Genomic DNA, 11,641 nt, shown 5'->3' with positions numbered 1-11,641 from the left:
GCCGAATTCTACAGGTGCTATTGCCCAGTACTACGTCCTGCTTCCATGGTTACGTCAGCAATCCTTTTGCCGTCACTTTTTTCGAAGAAGATTTAGACAACGACGATCAACCTGGACCATTAATACGTTACCTGTACTGGTTGGAGTACAGGACCGGCGATATATAGCGTCTAAATGTCGATCTCGCCATGATAAATACAACCCATCCACCAAGTGGAACTGTTGGACATGTTGTGTACAATCGATGGTCCACCTATTTAAAATGTGAGTTAAATTGCTATTTATCAGTTGAGTTATTATCGTGGTATGTTTAAGTTTTATACCAAGCTATTGCGTTTACAAGTCAAACAGTTAGTAGTATTTTATTTTGTTTGTAAGAAATACTATCGCTGCCTAATTTATATTTTCGAATGCTGTCGTGGTTCGTTACAAACACGATATTATTTTATAGTGATTAACTGATTATATTAAATGCTTGCAGTGGTAGTTGCTAATTACCGTACGTAGGCTATATTACCATGGCGATGATCATACAATAAGATATGTAAACAATAACAGTAAAAATCATGAGCATTTCAAATTAAATACAATCGCATTGCTAGGTTGTCGCATTTAATCCGTCGGCAAAGACTCTTTCCAGCAGTTGCGTGAATCACAATCTACAGAAATTTGTGTTCCGATACCACTCCAACCATTTTATGCGTGCTACATTTGGTATACAAATGGCTACAAAAATTTTGCTTCGTGCAATTTGATACCTGTGTTTTTTTGCAAGACACATTAGGTAATTTATACATCGTGCAATTTCATACAGGTATATTTTTTCGAGATACGAGATATGGTCTTTGACAATTCAATACGGTACTTTATTTTCAGTTAGGTATGTTTTTGCGAGTTACCCGGTCAAATTTGTAATTTGGAGTAGTGACTTGCAAGTTAATCTGGCAAATGGCTACAAAAATTTTCTTCGTGCAATTTGATACCCGTATTTTTTGCAAGACACATTTGGTAATTTATACATCGTGTAATTTCATACAGGTATATTTTTTCGAGATACGAGATATGGTCTTTAACAATTCAATACGGTACTTTATTGTCAGTTAGGTATGTGTTTGCGAGTTACCCCGTCAAATTTCTAATTTGGAGTAGTGATTTGCAAGTTAATCTGGCAAATGGCTACAAAAATTCATACAGGTAAATTTTTCGTATATTTTTTACTTCGTGCAATTCGATACCCGCATTTGTTGCGAGATACATTTGGTAATAGTTACGTCGTGCACATTTGTACCCGTGCGAACTTTGCGAAGTATAACTTACAAATGGTGACTGATTGTACCCATTTGCTAAACAGGGTTTACAAATGGCGACTGAATGTACCCATTTGCTAAATAAAGTTAAAAAATAAGCTAAAATATTAACTTAATATTGACTGATTGTACCCATTTGCTAAACAGGGTTTGAAAATATTAATTGCATTAATCAAATAATCAAAGCGGTATTTCTAACTCTCAAACAACTCATAAAACTGTTGCATTAGGTTCGAATTAACATGAAAATAGCATTCACCAAGCTTTAACTACGACAACTTTTACAGTATATGCCTACTACTATCGTGCCTATAACAAATTCTGTGCAGCATTTCCAAGATATTGAAAATACTGTAGCTGTATGTTCTTGTATGTATGTTCCCTACACATAACATATTCATACAAGGTTCAAAGCGACGAGGTTTCATTACAGATCTTGCTAACTGCCTCATTTGCTTGACTACGATTCACCATTTTCAGATTACCAGTTTCCTTTTTATGCTTTTGTTTAATTTTACTTGCTGTTGTGTTGCAGCTTAGCTTAATTCTTAAAGCTCAGCTTAGCTTGTCTCTTAAAGCTGATCAATTAAAGAATACGATTATTTATTACAACTGTCTGTTCAGTTCACACGTTGCAAGATTTGTTATATAAACCCCAGCGAATGGTGGATAGACACAAAGTATACCAGTTTCCTTTTTAGGCTTTTGTCTTAATTTACTTGTTGTCTTGCAGCTTAGCTTAATTCTTGTCTCTTAAAGTGGTGCAATTATAGAATACGATTATTTACAACGGTCTGTAAGATATTGCTAGATTTAAATAGTCATCTGTTTTCGCCGAATTCTACAGGTGCTATTGCCCAGTACTACGTCCTGCTTCCATGGTTACGTCAGCAATCCTTTTGCCGTCACTTTTTTCGAAGAAGATTTAGACAACGACGATCAACCTGGACCATTAATACGTTACCTGTACTGGTTGGAGTACAGGACCGGCGATATATAGCGTCTAAATGTCGATCTCGCCATGATAAATACAACCCATCCACCAAGTGGAACTGTTGGACATGTTGTGTACAATCGATGGTCCACCTATTTAAAATGTGAGTTAAATTGCTATTTATCAGTTGAGTTATTATCGTGGTATGTTTAAGTTTTATACCAAGCTATTGCGTTTACAAGTCAAACAGTTAGTAATATTTTATTTTGTTTGTAAGAAATACTATCGCTGCCTAATTTATATTTTCGAATGCTGTCGTGGTTCGTTACAAACACGATATTATTTTATAGTGATTAACTGATTATATTAAATGCTTGCAGTGGTAGTTGCTAATTACCGTACGTAGGCTATATTACCATGGCGATGATCATACAATAAGATATGTAAACAATAACAGTAAAAATCATGAGCATTTCAAATTAAATACAATCGCATTGCTAGGTTGTCGCATTTAATCCGTCGGCAAAGACTCTTTCCAGCAGTTGCGTGAATCACAATCTACAGAAATTTGTGTTCCGATACCACTCCAACCATTTTATGCGTGCTACATTTGGTATACAAATGGCTACAAAAATTTTGCTTCGTGCAATTTGATACCTGTATTTTTTGCAAGACACATTTGGTAATTTATACATCGTGCAATTTCATACAGGTATATTTTTTCGAGATACGAGTTATGGTCTTTGACAATTCAATACGGTACTTTATTTTCAGTTAGGTATGTTTTTGCGAGTTACCCGGTCAAATTTGTAATTTGGAGTAGTGATTTGCAAGTTAATCTGGCAAATGGCTACAAAAATTTTCTTCGTGCAATTTGATACCCGTATTTTTTGCAAGACACATTTGGTAATTTATACATCGTGTAATTTCATACAGGTATATTTTTTCGAGATACGAGATATGGTCTTTGACAATTCAATACGGTACTTTATTGTCAGTTAGGTATGTGTTTGCGAGTTACCCCGTCAAATTTCTAATTTGGAGTAGTGATTTGCAAGTTAATCTGGCAAATGGCTACAAAAATTCATACAGGTATATTTTTCGTATATTTTTTACTTCGTGCAATTTGATATCCGCATTTGTTGCGAGATACATTTGGTAATAGTTACGTCGTGCACATTTGTACCCGTGCGAAGTATAACTTACAAATGGTGACTGATTGTACCCATTTGCTAAACAGGGTTTACAAATGGCGACTGAATGTACCCATTTGCTAAATAAAGTTAAAAAATAAGCTAAAATATTAACTTAATATTGACTGATTGTACCCATTTGCTAAACAGGGTTTGAAAATATTAATTGCATTAATCAAATAATCAAAGCGGTATTTCTAACTCTCAAACAACTCATAAAACTGTTGCATTAGGTTCGAATTAACATGCAAATAGCATTCACCAAGCTTTAACTACGACAACTTTTACAGTATATGCCTACTACTATCGTGCCTATAACAAATTCTGTGCAGCATTTCCAAGATATTGAAAATACTGTAGCTGTATGTTCTTGTATGTATGTTCCCTACACATAACATATTCATACAAGGTTCAAAGCGACGAGGTTTCATTACAGATCTTGCTAACTGCCTCATTTGCGTGACTACGATTCACCATTTTCAGATTACCAGTTTCCTTTTTATGCTTTTGTTTAATTTTACTTGCTGTTGTGTTGCAGCTTAGCTAAATTCTTAAAGCTCAGCTTAGCTTGTCTCTTAAAGCTGATCAATTAAAGAATACGATTATTTATTACAACTGTCTGTTCAGTTCACACGTTGCAAGATTTGTTATATAAACCCCAGCGAATGGTGGATAGACACAAAGTATACCAGTTTCCTTTTTAGGCTTTTGTCTTAATTTACTTGTTGTCTTGCAGCTTAGCTTAATTCTTGTCTCTTAAAGTGGTGCAATTATAGAATACGATTATTTACAACGGTCTGTAAGATATTGCTAGATTTAAATAGTCATCTGTTTTCGCCGAATTCTACAGGTGCTATTGCCCAGTACTACGTCCTGCTTCCATGGTTACGTCAGCAATCCTTTTGCCGTCACTTTTTTCGAAGAAGATTTAGACAACGACGATCAACCTGGACCATTAATACGTTACCTGTACTGGTCGGAGTACAGGACCGACGATATATAGCGTCTAAATGTCGATCTCGCCATGATAAATACAACCCATCCACCAAGTGGAACTGTTGGACATGTTGTGTACAATCGATGGTCCACCTATTTAAAATGTGAGTTAAATTGCTATTTATCAGTTGAGTTATTATCGTGGTATGTTTAAGTTTTATACCAAGCTATTGCGTTTACAAGTCAAACAGTTAGTAGTATTTTATTTTGTTTGTAAGAAATACTTTCGCTGCCTAATTTATATTTTCGAATGCTGTCGTGGTTCGTTACAAACACGATATTATTTTGTAGTGATTAACTGATTATATTAAATGCTTGCAGTGGTAGTTGCTAATTACCGTACGTAGGCTATATTACCATGGCGATGATCATACAATAAGACATGTAAACAATAACAGTAAAAATCATGAGCATTTCCAATTAAATACAATCGCATTGCTAGGTTGTCGCATTTAATCCGTCGGCAAAGCCTCTTTCCAGCAGTTGCGTGAATCACAATCTACAGAAATTTGTGTTCCGATACCACTCCAACCATTTTATGCGTGCTACATTTGGTATACAAATGGCTACAAAAATTTTGCTTCGTGCAATTTGAGACCTGTGTTTTTTGCAAGACACATTAGGTAATTTATACATCGTGCAATTTCATACAGGTATATTTTTTCGAGATACGAGATATGGTCTTTGACAATTCAATACGGTACTTTATTTTCAGTTAGGTATGTTTTTGCGAGTTACCCGGTCAAATTTGTAATTTGGAGTAGTGATTTGCAAGTTAATCTGGCAAATAGCTACAAAAATTTTCTTCGTGCAATTTGATACCCGTATTTTTTGCAAGACACATTTGGTAATTTATACATCGTGTAATTTCATACAGGTATATTTTTTCGAGATACGAGATATGGTCTTTAACAATTCAATACGGTACTTTATTGTCAGTTAGGTATGTGTTTGCGAGTTACCCCGTCAAATTTCTAATTTGGAGTAGTGATTTGCAAGTTAATCTGGCAAATGGCTACAAAAATTCATACAGGTAAATTTTTCGTATATTTTTTACTTCGTGCAATTCGATACCCGCATTTGTTGCGAGATACATTTGGTAATAGTTACGTCGTGCACATTTGTACCCGTGCGAAGTATAACTTACAAATGGTGACTGATTGTACCCATTTGCTAAACAGGGTTTAGAAATGGCGACTGAATGTACCCATTTGCTAAATAAAGTTAAAAAATAAGCTAAAATATTAACTTAATATTGACTGATTGTACCCATTTGCTAAACAGGGTTTGAAAATATTAATTGCATTAATCAAATAATCAAAGCGGTATTTCTAACTCTCAAACAACTCATAAAACTGTTGCATTAGGTTCGAATTAACATGAAAATAGCATTCACCAAGCTTTAACTACGACAACTTTTACAGTATATGCCTACTACTATCGTGCCTATAACAAATTCTGTGCAGCATTTCCAAGATATTGTAAAGACTGTAGCTGTATGTTCTTGTATGTATGTTCCCTACACATAACATATTCATACAAGGTTCAAAGCGACGAGGTTTCATTTCAGATCTTGCTAACTGCCTCATTTGCGTGACTACGATTCACCATTTTCAGATTACCAGTTTCCTTTTTATGCTTTTGTTTAATTTTACTTGCTGTTGTGTTGCAGCTTAGCTTAATTCTTAAAGCTCAGCTTAGCTTGTCTCTTAAAGCTGATCAATTAAAGAATACGATTATTTATTACAACTGTCTGTTCAGTTCACACGTTGCAAGATTTGTTATATAAACCCCAGCGAATGGTGGATAGACACAAAGTATACCAGTTTCCTTTTTAGGCTTTTGTCTTAATTTACTTGTTGTCTTGCAGCTTAGCTTAATTCTTGTCTCTTAAAGTGGTGCAATTATAGAATACGATTATTTACAACGGTCTGTAAGATATTGCTAGATTTAAATAGTCATCTGTTTTCGCCGAATTCTACAGGTGCTATTGCCCAGTACTACGTCCTGCTTCCATGGTTACGTCAGCAATCCTTTTGCCGTCACTTTTTTCGAAGAAGATTTAGACAACGACGATCAACCTGGACCATTAATACGTTACCTGTACTGGTCGGAGTACAGGACCGGCGGTATATAGCGTCTAAATGTCGATCTCGCCATGATAAATACAACCCATCCACTAAGTGGAACTGTTGGACATGTTGTGTACGATCGATGGTCCACCTATTTAAAATGTGAGTTAAATTGCTATTTATCAGTTGAGTTATTATCGTGGTATGTTTAAGTTTTATACCAAGCTATTGCGTTTACAAGTCAAACAGTTAGTAGTATTTTATTTTGTTTGTAAGAAATACTATCGCTGCCTAATTTATATTTTCGAATGCTGTCGTGGTTCGTTACAAACACGATATTATTTTTTAGTGATGAACTGATTATATTAAATGCTTGCAGTGGTAGTTGCTAATTACCGTACGTAGGCTATATTACCATGGCGATGATCATACAATAAGAAATGTAAACAATAACAGTAAAATTTATGAGCATTTCCAATTAAATTGAGGGTTAGTATCGTAGGAAATGGTGTCTGGACAAGTTCTCCATCGTGAAACTGTTTTTTGGGGTACTGCAATTCCATATCGACCGAAATTGTACGCCAACTTTTTCAATGGGCTCGGCCTTTTCTGATCGTCTGAGCTGTCCATTTGAATGAAAAAGTTTTTAGGCTTACGGCTTTTTTGCATTACAGCCTGAAAGATAGTTCCTTAGGCTCTAAAATAAAGACAATACCGGTTTCTAAATGTTCAGGGTTAGAACTTTATGACCGGTCGCATCTGGAAAATCAACTCCATGTATATGAAGGGTTAGGGTTAGGGCTGAAAGCGCCCTTAGAATTGAGGGTTAGTATCGTAGGAAATGGTGTCTGGGGCGGGCAGCTGCGGCGGCGGTAAGAGAAGGCATAAATGAAGACGATCCGTAAGGAGAAACTCCGCCAAAGAGTCCTCGGATGGCGGGGTGTTGGCCGTAAGATGATTGAAACGGGGAAAGATTTCCCAAGCACGACATCGGCATCTGTCCCGGCAATGGATAACGTGATCTTATTTAGGAATTGCGGAATTGGCCCAGCTTAAACGCCCCATTAAAGTTAGTCGCTGGAATTTTTCCTGCAGTGTGCGCTGAAAAGGAGTTGCCTGCTAGCGAACCGTTTACAAAAGGATAAAATGCGGTTCGAGCATCCAGTGCTGGTGCACCCATTGAACCCTGTTGGAACTTGTAGGCTTGCGACAAATCACCGATGGGAGGTGTGCCTGGTGATATTGCGTCACCATCAATGGTTGGATGAGGGCTCGTGTTGCAGCTTCCAGCTATAAAAGAAGGAAAAAAATATTAATAATATTACCCTCTATCAATCTTTATGGCGCACTGTTGCTATTTTTAGGACAAAAACATACCACTTTGTTGAGATAGGTTAATGGGATCTCGTGCGCTATCACGTGTGTAATTTAACTGAACATGAGAATTTGTTGCGTTGTCTCTCGGTGATCCCAAATGTGGTGAAGATTTTGCGATTTCATCTTCAAATTTTAACACCTGTGGGATGATGAAACATATGACTTATAAATGTTTGAAAAAACAAAGAAAATATTGAAATGTTAAGGTAGTGCGCGACGTTTTACAGGTAGTTTCGTGCTAATTTTTACTACCCACATTCGATGATATAAATATACTGTAATTACCTTTTGTATTGCTTTCACCACATCGCCGTTGCAGTTTTTTAAAATTGAAGATAATTGCGACGCGTTGTGTTTGGGAAAAACTCGACGTAACATCTCAAACCCGCCACTGTATAAAAAAACCCGATATATTTTCTGGGTTTCTATTTATTTAGATTTATTATAATTATAACTTAGAGCGAATTATATGGACTTAATATTTACAGATTAACTTGACTTTATACAGTAATTTAGTTAATTGAAATTACCTTGTTGCATCTTGGTTTTGCGTTTGTGTTAGCTGGCTTGAATCGTATAGCTGATTTTCGGTTACGTCACTGGCCTGGTCAGCTGAGTCAGTTCGTGACAGAAGGGAATGCTTTTCTGGCGATTCGTCGATATCCAATGCAGGCCCCTGACTCGCGTGAGGTTTTTCAGGATTATATCGACTTTCATTGTACGCCGGTGAGCTGTTTTCGCTCATACCAGAAGGGGGACTCTTCCTAGGGTCGTCCGATCGCGGTGAGCGAGTGACGTCGGACTTTCTCTCCGTGTCGCCATTTTGATCGTTGTCCGAATGAACAGATTTGGCCGAGCTGTTGTCCAAGTGCGGTTGTTGCTGATGTACCGGTGATGACGACACGAAACCGTAACTTCCATTGCAATCATTTGAGATATAATCGTCATATCTCGCACGTTTCGCGCCTACCAACGTACGTATTGTGATGACTGATGACTTTTAAATAACAACGCGTTTAAGGTTCAAGTCATATCTTACAGTTACAAAAACTGACCAGGGAAGTTGAAAAACACGCGAAGACGACGCACCTGATGATGATAACGGGTCGCTGCTGGCTTTGTTGTGAATTTCATTTTCAATAAAGTCTTTTTTCGGCGATCGTTCAATACTTGCGATGCGTTGCGCGTTCAAGGGCGAAAAACTCTGGGTAGCTCCGTAGAGCAGTTGCAGTTCTCGTGTGTTATTTTCCTCTTGGGCTTGCTGACGTCTTAAAGCAAGCTATATTAGGGTAATATTAATTAAAAGATAAAACAATTTCTGTTTAAAAAAAAATTCCATATTTAAAGAATACGCTATTAAGAACAAACTTTTGAACTTTTGCTGTACATAATTTATTCTGATTTAGACAGATTTCAAAACAGAGGATATAAAATTTTCTTAAATTTCTTTTTGTTTTTATTCATAGTTCTACTTTGAATGTAATCTTCATAAGCAACCATGTATATCCTACTTTGCAAATTTTTTTATTTGGTTTACTTTACACTGTGGGTATTACCTGCGCTGCCATTACTCTTTGTCTTTCAGCAATCAAAGTGCCCTTTGCACAGAGGCAGTCTTTCCAACGACCATATCCTTTGTGACCCTTCAAAGCGCTCACTACCCCATGGTTTCTGCATCTTCCACATTTCGGCGTTCTTGGGTATTTGTTCGTAGCCCGAAGAAGTAGTGCTGCGGCTGCCGGATTTGAGACCGCTTGAGACAGGTTGCCGTAGTCATGGGGAGACGATGGTATGTGATGCAAAGCTGTTGCTTTCATTCTTTTTCAGACTTTTTTAGAAACAACTGTAGCAAAATAAATCTATGTATGGAAAATATTTTTTTGTTAGACTAACATAAATTCATATATAAGACACATTTTAACATTTTTAAACGTAACTTTTAGATTAATATGTTATGCTCAGTGATATACCATCCTTACAAATAATGCTTTCTGCAAAAATGTCTTGATTGCTTTTTAAATAAGATTAAAATTTTAACAAATTTTTCCAAATTTACTATCCTTTAACTAAACTCGTTTAGGAATATATGATGGCGAATTCGCGACGGATAAATGATTTCAATTTTGTCGTTCTACACGCAAAATTACCCAAAATTTTAAAAACTGTTCTGTGCAACCACTCATACTGAAAACCTTGTCATTACAATACTGCTTCTTGGTCTTGTTCTCTGACAAAATGCCGTGCAAAATTCTTAATAGACATGTTATATATCCCTCGACAACAAATTAGTGGTTCGCGCATAAATAGTAATTGCCTTGCCGTTAGCGCTTTTTTCTAGCAGCTTTTTGTCACTTTTTCTCTCGTTTTAGGACGAGCTTCGAATTTCTCTCGCGCGGTTATTGGTGACGGAATTGTTTCATTGAGTTTCTTTTTTCAGTCATCACGCTGGGACAAACATTATACAAAAAAGCTTATTGATCTAGCAACTGGTTTTAAAATCGTGTAAATATTTCTATGACATGTTTGCCAAAACAAAAACTAACAACTTAATTAACTGCACACCACAAAAATTTTCGGTCACGTAAGATTTCTTATATATCAGCTCACCACAACAACGTTGTTTTGAGATGCGCCCGACGCATGATCACCAACCTCAACTGCACCGATGGGTGAGGAACCGCAGGAAATTATATATATATGGTATATAATTGTTTTGCCCCTCAGTTAGCAAATAAACCATTAGCACGTGTAAGGCTATCGACTAACTGTTTCCTCTTCCCATAATGTTATGGGGCGTGTGGATCTTTAAGAAAAACATCGTCCAGAACAAAGAACCTGTTTAGACAATGGTCTCCATAGGACCGGACACAAATTAAATGAACAATGGAAGTAATGGGAAAATAGCTTGTTTTGATGTAAAACAAACTTGATTTTGAAAGGTATGTATTATTTTGTTTAACTTTGTATTTCTAATTGTTGGGAAATATTTGACAATTACTTCGAGCAAGAGAAGTCAGAAAACGACACAATGGACCCAAAAATAAGCCGATTTTCACATACACACATAAAGCATCACCAACACGAAATTGCTATTTCTATGCAGTCCACCAATCTAGGAAGTATTATGCGATCTAGCTAGATCACAAAGTGTTCTTTTAACTTAGACGTTATACAATGACATATATTGTCAATAGCGCTGTTTGCAATTGTTTGCTTAATCGTTGAATCAAATCCTTTTGCAAATACGGTATACGCTCAACATCAAGCTAATGGATATTGAATCTACTTTCATACATTTCCCCTTATAATATCTGTTGTATTGATTACTAAACTAGGCAAACACAGGAGTCAACAAATTAACCATCGACAAACTGGCCGTCAAAAGGTCAAAACTTTAAGTCTAATAGTCTAATTCACTATCTAGTCGCACATCAGCTTTAATCTCAGCCAAATAAGTGTGTTGCATTCAAGGTTGACTGATTTGTCAAATAACAGTTTGTGTAAGTTTTAGTGCCCTTATTATGTAGTGTCATATGCGTTTTGCAGTGAACTTCTTTTAATGTTGTTACTCGTATTTCTCGTATTTCCGGAAATATTTCTGTTTATTATAAAAAAAAAAATTTTGTTAAAAACAAAGGAAATAGTTACAAACAAATTTACAAATTTACTTTACAAATCATAAACTACCATCAATGTAAACACAATAATTCAGCACTTGCACGGTCAATTTTCATACCGTTTAGTCTGTTCCCGGTTAGTTTG

The 11,641-nt window shown here is 36.2% G+C and overlaps 1 protein-coding gene across 1 annotated transcript; it reads right to left on the bottom strand.

Moving 5' to 3' along the window:
* Positions 1 to 7,529: 7,529 nt before the first annotated feature.
* Positions 7,530 to 9,696, bottom strand: LOC143444294 (doublesex- and mab-3-related transcription factor A2-like). Its single transcript, XM_076943483.1, has 6 exons — positions 9,436 to 9,696; positions 8,969 to 9,158; positions 8,410 to 8,845; positions 8,165 to 8,270; positions 7,880 to 8,018; positions 7,530 to 7,792 (listed from the first exon to the last, which is right to left on the bottom strand). The coding sequence occupies exons 1-6, from the start codon at positions 9,694 to 9,696 to the stop codon at positions 7,530 to 7,532; spliced, it is 1,395 nt and encodes a 464-aa protein (XP_076799598.1).
* Between the last annotated feature and the right edge of the window lie 1,945 nt (positions 9,697 to 11,641).

This window comes from Clavelina lepadiformis, chromosome 1 (genome assembly GCF_947623445.1).
Source record: "Clavelina lepadiformis chromosome 1, kaClaLepa1.1, whole genome shotgun sequence".
Taxonomy (NCBI): Eukaryota; Metazoa; Chordata; class Ascidiacea; order Aplousobranchia; family Clavelinidae; genus Clavelina; species Clavelina lepadiformis.
The sequence above is the reverse complement of the archived record's forward strand: the minus strand, read 5'-3'. Positions and strand labels throughout refer to the sequence as shown.